At 47.6% G+C, this 16,981-nt stretch overlaps 2 protein-coding genes across 4 annotated transcripts; one reads left to right on the forward strand and one right to left on the reverse strand.

Annotated features, from left to right (window-relative positions):
* Positions 1-380: 380 nt before the first annotated feature.
* NIT1 (nitrilase 1) lies at positions 381-2,765 on the forward strand (the record flags this gene model as incomplete). Of its 2 annotated transcripts, XM_079697331.1 has the most annotated exons (7): positions 381-433; positions 643-741; positions 1,008-1,262; positions 1,374-1,477; positions 1,680-1,813; positions 1,982-2,107; positions 2,383-2,765. In XM_079697331.1, the coding sequence occupies 7 exons, from the start codon at positions 381-383 to the stop codon at positions 2,647-2,649; spliced, it is 1,038 nt and encodes a 345-aa protein (XP_079553457.1). In that variant the 3' UTR covers positions 2,650-2,765. The 2 variants fall into 2 exon arrangements, with proteins under 2 accessions (XP_079553457.1, XP_079553458.1); XM_079697332.1 differs by lacking the exon at positions 643-741.
* Positions 2,766-3,216: 451 nt separating this feature from the next.
* On the reverse strand, positions 3,217-6,423 carry DEDD (death effector domain containing). 2 transcript variants are annotated; one of them, XM_079696897.1, is made up of 4 exons: positions 5,690-6,423; positions 5,382-5,489; positions 4,927-5,073; positions 3,217-4,399 (listed from the first exon to the last, which is right to left on the reverse strand). In XM_079696897.1, the coding sequence occupies exons 1-4, from the start codon at positions 6,012-6,014 to the stop codon at positions 4,023-4,025; spliced, it is 957 nt and encodes a 318-aa protein (XP_079553023.1). In that variant the 5' UTR covers positions 6,015-6,423; the 3' UTR covers positions 3,217-4,022. The 2 variants fall into 2 exon arrangements, with proteins under 2 accessions (XP_079553023.1, XP_079553024.1); XM_079696898.1 differs by lacking the exon at positions 5,382-5,489.
* Between the last annotated feature and the right edge of the window lie 10,558 nt (positions 6,424-16,981).

A 16,981-nucleotide genomic window follows, 5' to 3' on the forward strand; every position in this document is an offset into this window, starting at 1 on the left:
CGCCCTGCGTCACGTCCGGTCTCGGAGTTACCGCCCTCTCGCCCCCGGCTCCCCCACCTCCTGGCCGCTCTTCGGTTCGGATCCTGCGACTCGTTTTTGGCCGTATCTTCATGTAGGACCTACTACCTATCCCAACCGCTGCGGTGACTCTCACCTGCCATGCTTTAACTTGTGCAACAGAGACGCTGCCCCTGGGAGAGGCGGGGAAGGACGGGTTAACTGGAGAGTGGGGCGCGGGTTGGGCCCTGGGTGATGAGGAACGAGGGAGGGTGAACTTCTCCTCAGAGACTCTGGTGGGGGAAATACGCTTTGCGTCAATAAAACTGTGCAGGTGCACAGTCGAGAACAGAGGCTGGGAAAACCAAGGAAGTATCTTGGAGATGACTTGTGAACTGCGGAAACATTTGACTGAGGAAAGAGGCTTCAAGTTAATGTGAGATCAAAGCCCTTTCCTCCATCTTCCCACTTTATGAGCTCTTCTGTAGCCCATAATTACTTATGGTACAGAGTGTTTTGAAGACTTGGGGGGTTTTACAGGCGGGGCCCTGATTCAGCTTCACAGTATGACGAGAGAAGTCAGAGGATCTTAGAAATTTATTGCTTGAGAGTGGGGTTGGTGTCCTGATTTCTCACCTTCTTCAGGTTGGGCTTCATCATCAGGCCTCCTCACCAGCTCCCGTCCCTTCTTTTGTGTCCTGGACTCCGGATACCTCGACTCTCAGTACTTTGTGCTCAGCCCAGGTAACATGTTTTGTTGTGTTCTCAGTGCCTGGCACATAGTAGATGCTCAATAAATGTTTGTTAAATGTATGGATGGTGGGAAACACTGGGGTGCCAACCATCACAGAACATTTGATCAGTGGGTCATTGTGCCATGGGGCACTGTGCCCTGTAAGAGCAGATTCAAAGGAAAGTCCAGCCTTCCTGCCTCCCCATTTTAGCCTCTTATCATTAAACTTGGGTTTCCCCATGCTAGTCAGTCTGAGTCCTGCCTGTGCCATTCACAGCCTCAGAGCCATGGCTGTCTCCTCTTCCTCCTGGGAACTACCCCTGGTGGCTGTGTGCCAGGTAACATCGACACCAGACAAGGAGCAGAACTTTATAACATGTGCTGAGCTGATTCGGGAGGCTGCCAGACTGGGCGCTTGTCTGGCTTTCCTGCCTGAGGCATTTGACTTCATTGCACGGAACCCTGAAGAGACGCTTCACCTGTCTGAGCCACTGGGTGGGAACCTTTTGGGAGAATATACCCAGCTTGCCAGGTATCAGGGAAAGGGGGAGGGAGAGGTAGTTTCTTTCTGGGTAATGTCCCACGATTGCCAGATATGAGGGTAGAGCCTTGAGAAGAGTTGTCAGTGTCCCCTCCCCCTCAGGGAATGTGGACTCTGGCTGTCCTTGGGTGGTTTCCATGAGCGTGGCGAAGACTGGGAGCAGACTCAGAAAATCTACAATTGTCATGTGATTCTGAACAACAAGGGTGAGACTTCAGCCTGCCTCTTCTCAGGCTCTTCTAAGATTCTCCAGAATTCTGTGTTCTCAACTCTGTTTCCTTGGCCAAGGGTTTTAGGGGCGTTTGTATTTCTGTCGCTAGCCTATAAGCTATCTCCTCTTTGGGAGGAGAGGAACTAAGCTGGGCTTCTAGAGCACCAGCACTGAGTACTTTCTCCCTCTTACTCAAGGGTCAGTAGTGGCCACGTATAGGAAGACGCATCTGTGTGACGTAGAGATTCCAGGGCAGGGGCCTATGCATGAAAGCAACTCTACCATACCTGGGCCCAGTCTTGAGTCTCCTATCAGCACACCAGCAGGCAAGGTGGGAGTTGTGAAAGGATGAGGGTGGGAGAGGAACAAGAGGGAGGGGAATAGGAATATTTTGAAGTGGTAGTAGAGGATAGAAAGCCCTAAGGAGTGGAGTAGCGGGGTTATGACCAGATGCTGTGAAAAACAGGGTGGGGGACTAAATAGGCTATTTTCATTCCAGATTGGTCTAGCTATCTGCTATGACATGCGGTTCCCTGAACTCTCTCTGGCATTGGTTCAGGCTGGAGCAGAAATACTTACCTACCCTTCAGCGTTTGGATCTGTTACAGGCCCAGCCCATTGGGAGGTAAGAAGACACCTCTTTAGAACATAAGGGCTTTCTCTTACCTCATTCTCCACCCTTGGCTCTACCAGTTAAAAGATTTTCTTCTCCTTCCCACCTAGTGGGAAAATTCATTTCCCCAGGTTGTTGCCTCTCAGAATAGTTAACATAGTAAATCATTCATAGGCAATTATCAGAATGGTCACAGTGGGTAGATTGGCCTGTAATTTCCATGGCCTATCACTTCCCTACTAGCTGCTACCTGTACTTAAGTGAACGCCTATCTCCTCCATCCCCAGGTGTTGCTGCGGGCCCGTGCCATTGAAAGCCAGTGTTACGTAGTGGCGGCAGCACAGTGTGGACGCCACCATGAGAAGAGAGCAAGTTATGGCCATAGCATGGTGGTAGATCCCTGGGGAACAGTGGTGGCCCGCTGCTCTGAAGGACCAGGCCTCTGCCTTGCCCGAATTGACCTCAGTTATCTGCGACGGTTGCGCCAACACCTGCCCGTGTTCCAGCATCGTAGGCCTGAACTCTATGGCCATCTGGGTCACCCACTGTCTTAAGACTTTTGACTTCTGTCCGTTGAGACCCCCATTGTGAGCTGGTGTTGCCGTGACTTGTAGGCAGGACCCAGGTGCAGCTCCCCTCACTTGGAGAACCTTTTCTCTCTTGCTGGAACACAGGCTCAGCTTCTTGGGAAAGAAGAAACTTTCACCTGAGCTCAGATTTCAGTTTCAGAAAGGTGGAATTTTATATAGTCACTGTTTATTTCATGAAAACTGAAGTTATGCTGAGGGCTGAGCAGCACTGGCAATGAAAAAAATATAATAATCATAAAGTCTGTGTCTGGATATCTCTTTTGGGAGCTGAAAGGGGAGGTGGTATTGTACCAGCTGGACTAGACTCCAGTTCTAGGCCTCCTGACTCATTCAACATGCCTCCCTATCTAAATAAAAGTGCAACACTCAGTGCATGTCCCAACCCCATGCTCCCAAGCTTGGGGGTGGGAGTGGGGGTAGAGGATGGGGAAAGAAAAAGAAGAAAGGAATTGATATTGAATCATTTCACTTTCACCTATGATGCCCTTTGCCCAAGCCAGAAGAAAGCAAAGGGGAAAAGGGCTGCAGGGTACATATTTATTTTCACTTGAACATGGAAAGGAAGTGTCACACTCCCCCTTCCCCTTTTTAGGGGGAGTGCATTTTAATCAGCAACCTCTTCTCCATCCACCCTGTGTATGTGTGTACACACACACCACAGTTGGGAGGGTGACTAGGCTGACCTAGTCCGCTTACCTATTACTCCTTTGAAGAGGCTTTGACAAAGAGGGAAAAGAAAGGAGCCACACCAGGCCGAGATTTCAAGCCATGGAATGGAGGAACGAGGCAGAGAGGAGCAGCACCAGAGGCCAGGAGAGAGTGGAAAGGGCCACAGCTTCTTTGTTTTTTAAAAATTCTATAATTTGGGAGAGGGTGGTGATTAATTTCCAAAATACACTTCAGAGTCCCACCTTCCACACAGCTCCCTACTGACAGCCCTTTGGTTTCTCAGACAAAATTTAAGAGCCCTCATAAAGCCAGAAGTACTGATAACCCCTCAATGCACCCAAAAGCAGTGATCACTTCAATTCCTTACAAAGACTATGTTCTATAGACTTTGCTTCTCCCTATACATTTGTCTTATGGCTCAGTGGCAAGGTGGCTGTAGAGACACACATGAGGGGGGTAAGTGGAAAAGGGAAACAAAGGGAAGCCCAGGCACATGGGTGCAGGGAGGGGTGGGGAACACCACTTCCATTTTTCATTTGTCTTTTCCTTTAAAAAAAAAAGGCAGGGGTGTGATTGGTTGGAAGGGTAGAGAACAAACCCCAGAACGGTATGTAAGCTCCAGAGGTGGGTGGTGAGAAGTCCCCAGAGAAGTGAGAAGGGGAAAAAGGTCAGGGCAATGCTTGCAGCATCAAGTTCCTCAGGAGTTTCTGTCGGCCCAGCTCATAGTCCTCCTCATCCACATTCACCAGCAGCTTGATGGCCTCATGGCCCACAGCCTGCTTGAGGGAGTCTGTGATGAAGACACCTTTAAGTGCCTCTAGTAACGAGCCATTGATATAGTCGCGCCAGAATGCGTCGAGGTAGGTGAGCTCAGAGAACTTGATGTCACAGATGATGGAGCCCAGGTCCCGGGACTTGAGGATGGTGTTGGCCTGGTTAAAGCGCTCAAACTGGCGCTCAAGTGGGTCCTGCTTGTTAGAGAAGACGTTGCCCTGCAGAGCAGTCTCATGCTGGCAGTATTCAGCCCGAACCCGCAGTCTGATGTCTGTGGGGAAAAGAAGATATGCAGAAGAGGTTGCAGTTTACACCCAAGTTTGAAAGGTTGAATAGAAGAGCAGAGGAGCAAACTTGGGAACATCACTTGACAGCTTCTCTACCTCTTCCCAGGACTAGTTCTTTTATATGTACCTCTGAAATCCTTGCCTGAACTCAAGAGGTGCCCAGGTCAGATTACTTCCATCACTCACAAGTAGCACCTTGATTCTAGGAGATATTTTCCTAATTAACAGACACAGAATTTCACTTTAATACTCTATCATGACTTGGGTCATCCTACAATAAGGATGTCATAACAGCATCCCTTTCATCTAGTATTACCTAGAAAGAGTTGAAATGTACTCTGCCACAAAGGTAAAGGAGTCCTCCTCCCAGAGACTATACCATTCAATCTCACTTTGCAACAGCAATCAAACGGAGCCTTTACACTGAATAGAATAACTGCCCAGTATTCCAGCAGTTCTTTGTATTTCCCTTCAAGTCTACTCTACCTCTAGAACCCTTGAACTTCCTCACCGCATGTCTGCTTTTCCTTGGGATCTGGTGTCACTGACTTCCGGCGTTTTCGCTGGCTCCCAAGTGTGGCTCTCCCTCGAGCTGGCCGCTTGCTACACATCTGAGGGCCCGAAGTGGGGCAGCACACCACAGGATAGTGGGGAGGCACTGACCAGAGGGTAAAAAGGGAGACATAGTAGGGTAAAAGCAGAAATTCAAACACTTCACTTGGAATGAGGAAGGATCATTTAGACTTAGCACTAAAAGCAGTATCAATAATGTGACCTGAAAGGTGGACACAATGTGGGAACAATTACAGGACCCAGATGAAGCATTAACACCTCATCTGATTTTGGGGGGGCCAGATATGGGGGGGAAACACTGTCCTTTCATTTAGGCTGGCAAAACTGGGAAAAGATAGGTCCAGTGTCCTCTTTCTTGATTATGGAAATTAGGGGGAGTTAATATTGTCTCACCTGTTTTAGGGGGGTGGGGAGGCCTCGGTTCTGGATCGCTGAGGGCTCTGGGTGTCACGTAGCGAATTGATGTCTCTTCCAGATATTTGTCTACAAGATCAGGGCACACTGTAGGGGGAGAGGGATTCACTCAGGAAAAGATACACCCTTCCCTTCTAGTCCAACCCTCCAATGGGCCTCATAACCTATTCTCCTCAGTACTCCCCAGCGTCAATGCCTCCTTCTGCTTGGCCTCCCATGCTGCTCACACAAGGCCGCCCACAGCTGTTCCCTGATTCCAGTGTCCCCAGCCCCCAATGCACCCTCACCAGCCCGTCTCCTCTTGAGGGTGACGTAGGGCAGCAGGTCATGGCGGGTGATGATGCGCAGCAGCTGCAGCACCTGGCGAAAGTTACTCTCATCACAGCGGCCCTGGCGCTCCAGCGCCAATAAGAAGTCACGTCCATTTCGGATGAGGCCACGCTCGTGGTCATCAATGACATCAACAAAGAGGAAGGAAAGAACTCGTACGTCTCTGTGTGTCAGGTGGGTGCCCACGATGTCAAACATGCGATGCAGGCTATACAGCCCGTGCTCTTGCTCACCATGCTCTTCGGGCCACACCTGGCTTGCCCTCCGCTTTAGACCCGCCATGCTGGGGGCTCAGGTGCACAATGCTTTCCAGAATCCCTGCTCAGCAGCTGCAATCCCCACTATACTATAAGGAAAAGGAAAGAACCTGTGAACCACTCAATGACAGGAATTAGTCATCCATTCCTATATTCCCAGAGCCCAACACAATGCTTGGCACAGTGTAGTGCTTAATAAGCGTTTACTAACTTTTACAAAGTTTTTTTTTTTTTTTTTTTTGACTGCACCACGCGGCATGTGGGATCTTAGTTCCCCGACCCTTGCATTGGAAGCACGGAGTCTTAACTGCTGGACTGCCAGGGAAGTCCCTACAAAGTACTTATTAAAAAATACAGCCTAGAGCTCTGTATATCCAACAGATGCTGCCCTAAGTCCATATCCTACTGGAGAAAGATAGTAACTTCTGCTAAGTAAGACTTGTTAACTGCAATTTTAGCACTACATATTCAGCAGAATTTTCTATTAAATATTACCCCAATTGTTCCTCTGGCCTCCAAAATACTGCTTTTGGTCCCTTGTGCTCTCCCTGCCAGCACCCCCAATCAATTCATCCCTTAAATGTAGGTGAAATGAGGAGAAGTAGAGAATTCAGTCTAAATTCTAATATAGAAGCTGCATCAGATGAACTTAGGGGCTGACAACAGGGAAACTGAAAGCCTTTAGGGTTAGAACTAGTTTTAATTCTGCCTATTTCAGGACTTCCCTGGTGGTGCAGTGGTTAAGAATCCGCCTGCCAATGCAAGGGACACAGGTTCGATCCCTGGTCCAGGAAGATCCCACATGCCGCGGAGCAACTAAGCCTGCGAGCTCCAACAACTGAAGCCCACACGTCTAGAGCCCGTGCTCCACAACAAGAGAAGCCACCAAAATGAAGTCCGCGCACCACAACAAAGAGTAGCCCCTGCTTGCCGCAGTTAGAGAAAAAGACCATGTGCAGCAACGAAGACCCAGCGCAGCCATAAATAACTAAATAGAAAAAAGAAAACTGGGACTTAAAAAAAAAATTCTGCCTATGTCATTAACAAACTGTGTAGCTGTGTGACCTTAAGTCACTTAACTTGAAAGTCTTACTGTCCCCATCTACAAAACAGGGATGAAAGAAACTACTCCTCGGAGTTAAGAATCCAGTGAGAAGGTGCATGTGAAATCACTGTAAAACTTATCTAAATGGTTAAGAGATTTCAGAGATAAGCATCCTTGGCCTCTGCAGCTCAGACTCATCCCTCCACAAACCTAACCTCATTTTTCCTACAATCAAACCAAGTCCAGGAGAATAAATGCTAAGAAAGTTAATTAAATATCCACCAAAACTCATGGATTTAAAACAACAAACATCACTAAGCTCCTAGGTTGAGCATTCTTGTAAGTCTCCTATGCCACCTGTACTCGCCTGATGTTCACACACCATTTGGATATGTCACCTTCTAACCTTTCCTCATGGTTGTCATTTACCAATCCCTTGTCAATGACCAAGCCCAGTCCTACATTTATTATATATTTTGGCATTTAATTCACAAATTTCCTCCATCATCCTGGGTAATATCAGTGACCCAGCCAATAACCAATCCTCAAGTCCAACAACTTTCACCTCCTCTCTAGCCACTCATATTTACTGCCCTGGCAGGGAGTACCACCCAGTACTGCTCCACCATCTGACCACAACCTCCAATCACCCAATCAATTATAAATTCCTGTTGATGCTACTTTCTATTTCTTAAATCTGCCTCACCCTTCCACTTCTACCACCACCATGCTGGTTCAGGCCCCAGTAATCTCTCACCTGGATTACTGCAACAGCCTCTCTAAGGCTGTTGCAGCCACCAACCCTAACTAACCTGCCTAAATCAATCCCCCACGTCCAGCTGAATTATCTAAAATGCACAACTGACCACATCACTTTTCGGCTTAAGACCTCGCTACAGTCCCCTCCTTACCAATAAGAACACTCCAGACTCCTTACCCAACACACCAAACCTTCCAAGATCAGGCCTTGCCTACTTTGCCAACCTCATAACTCACTTTTTATTCTCTAACATTATCCGTTTGTTTATAGTTCACATACATCATACAATTCATTTCTCTGTAACTTTCTTCAGACTATTCTCTTTGCCTGAATGCCCCTCTCCCTTCTCTTCCACACCCCCCATTACCACCCTTTTTCAGATGGTTAACTCCTACTCATCCTTTAAGAATCAGCTCAGATGCCATCTTCAAATTCATTCTCTACACCCCCATGCTGGTATAAGTAGTCCTTTTCTGTGATCCTATGGAACACTGTACATATTTCCCTTAAACCATTTATCGAAGTGTACTAAAATTATTTGTGTATTTATTATCCTATTAGATCTTAAGCGACTCATGTAGAGAGCCTAGGTCATATTCATCTTTATGTGTCTAGTGCCTAGCAGTGGATGGAGGCTGGCATATAGTAGGAGTAACCTGTTGTTGAACTGAAATGAATCTCCAAGAGATCACCACAAGCAACACCAATTAAGAAAAAAACTCACAAAAATCCAAGAGTGAGAGGACCCAATTAAAAGTACATGCAACTCAGGTATCATGCATATACTCTAACTGGCTATAGCCTCCCCCACAGTGCAAAACTACCCATACCATAGCACCCTACTCAACAGCGAGACAGGCCGTTCTGTCCATTTTATACTCCAAGAAACTGAGGCTAGGTTAGAAAGAGAATAAAATGATAAACTACTTCAGAAAAGTCAAGCTGTTGGGGACTCAGAAAATTGAAGAGCAAGTAGGACCTGGTTCTCTCCTTTAATCCTGAAACGGAAGCACAGAGAGACTCATACCTTTAAGAAAAGGGGAGGGCTTCCCTGGTGGCGCAGTGGTTAAGAATCCACCTGCCAATGCAGGAGACATGGGTTCGAGCCCTGGTCCGGGAAGATCCCACATGCTGCAGAGCAACTAAGCCCGTGCGCCTCAACTACTGAGCCTGCGCTCTAGAGCCCGCGAGCCACAACTACTGAGCCCACGTGCCTAGAGCCCGTGCTCCCCAACAAGAGAAGTCGCTGCAGTGAGAAGCCCGCGCACTGCTACGAAGAGCAGCCCCCGCCCGACGCAACAAAAGAAAGCCTGTGCGCAGCAATGAAGACCCAACACAGCCAAAAATAAATAAATAAACAAATAAGAAAAGGGGAGGGCCACCCTGTAATCACCTAGCCCCATACCATGGGTTCAGATATGTGGACAGGAAATATAGCCCGTATCTAGTTATGAGAGCCCAGATGTCCCACCCAAAGCATGGGAAACAACAGGGAAAATAGCGATTCAACTATTGACTGGTTTTCCTTGTCTCTTCCTCTCTTGTTTCACCTGCTGCAGTCCCCGGCTACAAACAGAGGGGACTGAAGGAAAACAACTTCTTGCTCACAGCAGGTAACATGAGAAAACTGAGTCTCCTTAGAGCCCCTACAACTTCTCCTTGTTCCCTATCCCACCTGTTCCCCTTGGCCAGCTGTTCATTATGTGGGTCCCATAAAAAACAGATGGGCAGGTTTCACATTCAACCAATCAGAAGAGCAGGCTGCTTCAGAACTCCCTAATTCAAAGTGTCCTGACTCTAAACCCCAGGAAATTAGGAAATATTGTCCCCACATACCTGGTCACTGGAAAATGAAGCAGAATACAGGAAAGCACTGTGGTCCTAATTATGTATCAATGGATGCAATTCTACAATAGGTTTCAATCCTGAGGGTTAACTCCCCAGATTTGAGGAAAAAACAGCCACCGTTAAGTCGTAGATCCTAGGCTGGATCAAAGTGACAGGAATTATCAGAGCTTCTAGGTCAGTGGTTCTCAACCAGGGGCGATTTGCCCTGCAGGGGAATTCAGCGATGTCTGGAGTCATTTTAGATTGTCATGACTGGGAGGGTGCTACTGGCGTACAGCGAGTAAATGCGATGGATGATGCTAAACATCCTATAATGCACAGGACGGCCTCTTAAAACAAAGAATTATCTGGCCCAAAATGTCAATAATGCTAAAGATGAGAAATCCTATTCTAGATGGAGCATGATGAAGGGTCAAAAGGAGAGACAGCATGTCGCTTCCATCCTATATCTGGAAAAGGAAGTAATTTGGTCCCTCCAACCCAAACCCATCAAACAATATTCCAGAAGAAAAGCCAGTCAGACAAAGACTCACTTAACTTAACTAAGGAGTTCCATCCCACTCCAACCTTGGCTTGTCTATCACCTGCTGTTGCCATTTAGGTGAACAGCAGGTGACAGGACTACACTCCCTTCCGCCCCATCCCAGGAGGTCTAATTTGACCTAGTTCAATCTAAATTTCTGTGCAGATCAGAGAAATGCCATCCTCTGCAAGACAGACAGAAAGGATCCTGCACTTAAACCTTGCAGCCATCTTTAAAGTCCCAAAACTAGACCAAAAGCAGACCCTTCCTTGTTAGGCCGCTGATCAGACTTATACTGCTTATGCAATGAAGCAAAATGCAGAAGAGGCAGAAGTTTCCCAAGGCCATGCTTGTCCTTGGGAGAAATGTCAGGAGGCTGGCATGCAGACTAATAGGCAGCCCTCCCCACTTAATTATCATCTAGGATGGTGAGTTCACTCACTCAGCAATCCAGATGGGGGTTCCAAGGATCTAACTTCAGCACTAAAAGAACGTGCCCAACTTCCTCTTAAACCAAAATATACTCAGCTTTCTGTGGCAGTGAATCGAAGGAACTCAGCTTAAATTATAGAGATCCTAGGTGAAAAGTATCAGAGCAGTGAGAATATACCCCCTCTAAAACTGAAGATTAGAAAGAACTTCAGAATCTTGGTGCTTGAAATATTGCCAGACACCAAGAGACAAACACTCCAGTAAACAAGAGTCCTGATCCTGCTGGTTGATTTGGGTCTATTTGAGAGCCTAACGTATATGGATCACCCTTAATAGGTTCCCAAGACTAATTCTTTATTCTGATGAATTGCTGCATTTCCTGGAGCTGCAGGATTTTTTGTTGTTCGTTTTCTTTTGGGAGGTCCAAGCCAGCCAAGGGCCAACAAACAATCTATATGTATCTACAGGACTTCCTCTTGACTAATCGTTATCTATTAGATTTCTACTTCCATGCAAAGTCTAGTCTCATCTCAACCAGGGATGAGATCTGTATTTTTTGAGGTACTTGATTCTCTCAGAAGCCCTTAGAAGTCATGTGGAAGAAATAAAGAGTGATGCCTTGAAATGAAAACAACAGTCTAGTTTCATCCCAAAAGAACTAGAGGTATCTGACTCTCTCAGAAGCCCTGTGAGAGGGAAAGTCACGTGAAAAATCTAAAAAAGAGTGATGTCTTGAAACCTGAAATGTAAAGGACAAGGAAAACCTTAAAGATGACTAAGACGACTACATAAAGAGCCTTCTTGCTGGTAGGACCAAGAAAATGTAACCAAATATCTGGAAGTCAGAATTACAAACTGTGTTTTCAAAATGAAGATTCCAGAACAACTAGGAGAAAGTGTAAGCTAGAGGAAAAGCCTTCCCAGGGCAGGTGCCTCAGCAACCCTCCAAGGGCAACATTTAGTAGACACTGTACTAGAGTACAAAGTTCCATATGTTTAAAAATGTTTCTCTCAGGGCTTCCCTGGTGGCGCAGTGGTGGAGAGTCCCCCTGCTGATGCAGGGGACACGGGTTCGTGCCCCGGTCCGGGAGGATCCCACATGCCGCGGAGCGGCTGGGCCCGTGAGCCATGGCCGCTGAGCCTGCGCGTCCGAAGCCTGTGCTCCGCAACAGGAGAGGCCACAACAGTGAGAGGCCCGCGTACCGCAAAAAAAAAATGTTTCTCTCAGAGCTGACCACGAAGGCTAGATAATAACAAAACAAGGCTGGAGTCTTGCCCTAAGACACCTAATTTCTGTTCTTTCCCTCCTACCAATCTCCAGTGACCCAAAGGAACAATGACTGCAACAGATCTTACACACTGAAAACCCATTTTCCCTGTCAGCTACCCCATTACTGAGCTCAACTCCCAATATGCCATTTCCATTTAATGCCATTTCCATTCCCTTCCATTGTTTGAAAACAATAAAAAGTTCCAGACTTACCTCTGCAAGAAACTTAATTTCCCAGGTCTCTTCCTAGCACAAGGTTCAAAGCCAGCAGCAAAGCAAAAACAAATAAGAGGGGGAAGCGTCAATTTTCAAGCTTTATTTTGAAACCTCAAAGAGGTAGTCAATCTCAGCTGCAAAAATATACAGACAAGCCTAAAGCCATTTAAATTGAAATGATCCACTCCAAGCTAAATGAGAGAACTCACTCCCATCAAAGTGCCCAGGCTTCCCTAACCTTCTATTACCCAATTCACAACACAATACCAACTCCAAGAATTTCCAGTCTCAGTGGCTTAGGGCAAGAAAGGTCCCAAATTCAACAACTTGTGGGAAAACCAATTATCCTCTGACACCTCACCTGACTCCTCAACTCCTTATGAGGCTCACCTACTTTGTTACAGTATTAACATTGACTTTCATCTTTAGATGAACTAGGAGGAAAGTGGTTACAGCCAAAGAAGGCACTTTCTTTCCATTACTTCACTTATGAGACCAGAACTATCCTCCAAATTCTCACACACAGTGAGAACAAAATATCCACTGGGGCAGCATCCAGTCAAACATCTACATTTCACCAGGGAACATCTTTTAGGTATGGATACTGACCCCCGCTCCTAGCACTTAAACAGCAAAAGAAGGGTCTGGAAACGAAAGCACTCATTTAATTAGCATGGCTGCCTAGACACACACCATCCTGTGTTTTCTGTTCCCTGCAAACAGCGTTCCAACATAGCATGGCTGTTTCCCCATTCTGGCATTGCTAATTGTTTAAAACTAGAAAAGTCCTTTACTCCTTCCACATTCCAGCGATACCAGGCTCCCCATTTTCTCTTCTTTTTTTAACCAGGAAAAACAAGGGAGCAGTAAGCTAGGCAGCTTTTGGAAATCCAGTTGAACCCTCATCCAACCCCAATTCTCCAAATCCACATGACCATTCCCTTCTGCCCTTCCCACCCTAGTAAAAGCTAAAGGCCTGGCAATTAGAACTGGCTGTAACTGATGCTGCTTAACTCTGCTCTCTCTTCCTTTCTACAGGGGAAAGGGAAACCCCTGAACCTCTATCACTCGTGCAGCTACACTGTCCTATCTCCCATCCCATTCCCCTTCCTCCCAAACTTTCCTCCTAGTCTCTCACTTTCTCCATTACCTCGTCACACCGACACGCTCTCCATTCCCCAAACCTCCGTCCTCTCCTTTTCCACCCAAATTCTCCCCTAGGCCCTTCCCCCTCCCACCTCCAATTTAACACTTTCAGAACCTACCCCCAAACGTCTCAAATCCAATCTTCACCTTTTCCCACCTCTCCACAACACCCCTTACAAGAGTCCAGTCCTTCTTCCAACCACATGCCACAAGCCCCCTTCCCCTTCACACCCTCGGCCCCCCCTTCCCGTTCCTACCCCCTCAGCCGGGCGGGACCGCAGCCCCACTCCCCACCTCGGCCTCTCTAATACCCCTAGCCTGGCCCAGCCTCGGCCCTTGTTTACGCCCCTCCCCTGCCCCACTCCTCCGCCTCGACCCTGCCCTCTCCCACAGTTGCCACCTCCCCCGCACGCCCCCCTTGGCCGCTCCCCTCCCCCACCTTGCAGCGTCCCGTCACCTCCCTCTCTTCAGGTTCTCAGGCTAGACGTCGCCACCGCCTCCCCCTCCACTTTCCTTCCCCAAGCCCTTTGCGGCCCCGCCCGGCCCCGCCCCGCCCCGTCCCGCTCGACTCCCCCTCCCCACTCCGGCCGCCCCGCCGCCTCACTCTCGGCTCAGGCTCGGCGCCGCCATGTTGGATCCATCCGCGCCGCTCTCCCGGGCCTGTCTCACGGTGCCGCATCCGGGCTCCAGCCGCCGCCGCCGCCGCCGCCGCGGGCGTGGGGGAGGGGGGAGGGGGGAGGGGGAGGCGGGCGGGGGTGGCTGCATCCTGAACAGCGCCTCCCGGAACCTGGCCGGTTAGTGGCGGCTTCGAGACCATAGTGGGGCATGAGCCGGAGTAGCCATGCTAGTTGAGGGCAGCCTGGCAGCGGCATTAAACGGGGAGTGGATAGCTTCATTTCGGTAGCGGAGAATAGAGATTGGCAGCCATCTTGCTTTGGGGCAAGCTGGCAACGCAAGTTTTTCTTCAGGACGGCTTCAGGGCCGTAGTAAGGCATGAGAGAGGGTTGCGTTCTTGAGTGTGGAAACGTTGGTGGGGTCGGAGCTGTCTGGTGTCGACTTCAAGATCCATTGAAAGACTGCGACTGGCAGCCATGACGCATAAGGGCGGAATATTACGGGGGTCGGATTGCCCAGCGAACTTGGGGGAAGGTTCATGATCTGGGTTTGACCTTTGCTCTGAGCTTCCTGGTAACCCGGACGTTCCGTAAACTTGGGTCCGGAACAGAAAGTGCTGCTCAGATGCCCTCTCGGATTTCACTTTTTGAGCATTTGGTTTTTGAGCACCCACTTCATGAAGGAAGTGTCGCCTGAGCTGAATACTGGACTGTTGGGAATTGGGGGTGGGGGGCTAGGTACCTTCCGGAGCTGCCAGCAGCCTGGTTTGGTTAAAAGAGAGGTAATAGATGAGTCCCGGAGGTTGGGAGGGGCCTGTTTACGCAAGGCCTTGTAAATTAGTTTATTTTATCCTAAGGGTAATGAATAGGTTTTGGAGAGTCTTAGCAGAGGTGTGAACAAATATATTTGCGTTTTAGAAAGATCACTGGTTGCAATGAGGAGAATGAATTGGAGGGCGTGAAGTTAGAGGCAAGAACAATTGGGAAGCTCTTACCCTGGTAAGAGACTACAGCGGTCTGTCCTCTAGAAGTGGGGAGTGCAGATGGGGAAAAATTGATCGGAAATGGGTATGAGGCTGAGGGAGGAATCCAAGGTATTTCCCAGTGTTCTGGCTTGGGCACCTGGGGAATAATGCCATTTTCATTGTTGTTTGGGGTGGGGGAAGAGTGAGTTTTAGGTGCCTGTGGGATATCCATTAGACAATAGAATATTAGATAAGGTGGGTTGGGAGTCCAAAAGGAAAGTTTGGGGGGCGGGGGGGGCGCCCTAGTGTGTGAATATAGAAGGTTGTTGAAACCATGGAAGTGACTAAGATGGCCTAGAAAGAGGAATTTGAGATGACATTAGGGAAGAGAGAGGAAAAGAGGACATTGAGAAGGAAAGGAAAGAAGAAACCAGGAGAGAAGTATCAAGGAAACTGGTCAGTGTCAAACATAACAGATCAGGTAAGATGTGGACTAAAATGTGTCCAATGGATTTTGCAACAAGTAAGTCGTTTAGTAATTTTGGAGAAAGCTGTTTCAGAGATACAGTGGGGGTAGAAACAACATTGAGGTAAATTGAGTGACTGGCAAAGCACAGTGTGTAAAGACAATTTCTTCACGGTGTTGACCGTAGAAAGAGGCTAGCAGTAGGGTATAGCATGAGGGAGAATTACAAAGAAAGGGAAGGAGTTTTAGATATGTGGGACAGCCAGGTGGAAATGTCCAAATGGCATGGAAAAAAAGCAAGTGCAATATGTAAGAATACTTACATATTTACACAAGCGTTAAAAAATTAACTATGAAGAGTGGGCCTGGGAGGGATGAAACTTATGCTTTTTATTTTAGATTCATATTTACTGTTTGAATTTATTTTACTGTGTACATAACATATATTACCTTTATAGAAATCTGCTTTTTAAAAACTCCGATGATGTATAGGCCAGAATTTCGGGATCATGAACATTTCAGTGGTAGTTGAAGCCATAGATTTGGATAAGCTCCCCAGAGAACAGCAGAGGGCTAAGAAGAGTGCCTTGGTAATTCTGACATTTAAGGCAGGCACAAGTAGGAGAGCCCTTGGAGAATCTTTGAAAAGGAACAACCAGTGAGGAAGAAAAACACTGGATCCTAATTGTCACAGAATCAGAAGGAAGAGAGTGTTTCAAGAGGATGGAAGTTATTAAAAGTGTCAGATGTCCCCAGAAAGGCAGCTAACAAGAAAGGTTAAAAGCTAGCTCCAGACTCAGGTTTCCTGGGAACTTGGCATAAAGGTCAAATCCAGATCTTGAACCGTCACCAAATATCACGTGGAATTCAACCCCCATGCTGTTCCATCCTTATGTGTCGAGGTTGCCAGTCCCAGTCTTTCAGTGGGTCTTGAAGTCAACACCAGCCAGTTCTGGCACCACTAATATTTCCACAGTCAAGAATGCTTCCTCTCCCATTCTTTACTATGGCCCTTAAGCTGCCAGCAAGAAAAACTTGTGTTGCCAGAAATGGTAAAGTTAAGGAATTGAAAGTAGGAGTAGGGACTTCCCTGGTTGTCCAGTGGTAAAGAATCCGCCTTCCAACGCAGGGGACATGGGCTCGATCCCTGGTCGAGGAACTAAGATTCCCGCATGCTGCGGGGCAGCTAAGCTTGCACGCCTCAACTAGAGAGCCCGCATGCTGCAAACTACAGAGCCTGTGTGCTCTGGAGCCTGCACGCCACAACTACAGAGAGAGAAAACGCGCATGCCACAACTAGAGAGAAGCCCACGCGCACTGCAATGAAAGATCCTGTATGCCACAACGAAGACCTGACACAGCCAAAACATAAAAAATAATAAAATAAAATAATTAATTAAAAAAAAGAAAGTAGGAGTATAAGTTAGAGTTGAGAAGGTCAAAAACTAGCTAATGATCACATGGATTTTCCTAAAACCACCCAGATAGGAAGAGTTGGTACAGAGAGGTTATTTAATAGGCACTGGAGTTCTCAGTAAGCGTGAGGGATAAAGGGTACTAGAGCCAAATGGCATAAGCTTTAAAGAAGGAAGAGTTTTTACAAGAGGATGCGAGCACAATCATCTGAAAGTAGCAGTGGATTGCAAAGAGAAGGATGATACCCTGCCACCCTTTCCTACAGGAGTGGAAGAATGAACAACCTCTACT

This window comes from Hyperoodon ampullatus (assembly GCF_949752795.1).
Source record: "Hyperoodon ampullatus genome assembly, chromosome: 2".
Classification (NCBI taxonomy): Eukaryota; Metazoa; Chordata; class Mammalia; order Artiodactyla; family Ziphiidae; genus Hyperoodon; species Hyperoodon ampullatus.

Excerpts from the sequence above, each read along its gene's own strand:
- DEDD (XM_079696897.1), bottom strand. The coding sequence starts at position 6,014 with ATGGCGGGTCTAAAGCGGAGGGCAAGCCAGGTGTGGCCCGAAGAGCAT. Across the intron at positions 5,490-5,689 it reads CCTCAAGAGGAGACGGGCTG|TGTGCCCTGATCTTGTAGAC; the intron begins GTGAGGGTGCAT and ends CTCCCCCTACAG. Across the intron at positions 5,074-5,381 it reads TCCCCACCCCCCTAAAACAG|TGCCTCCCCACTATCCTGTG; the intron begins GTGAGACAATAT and ends CCCTCTGGTCAG.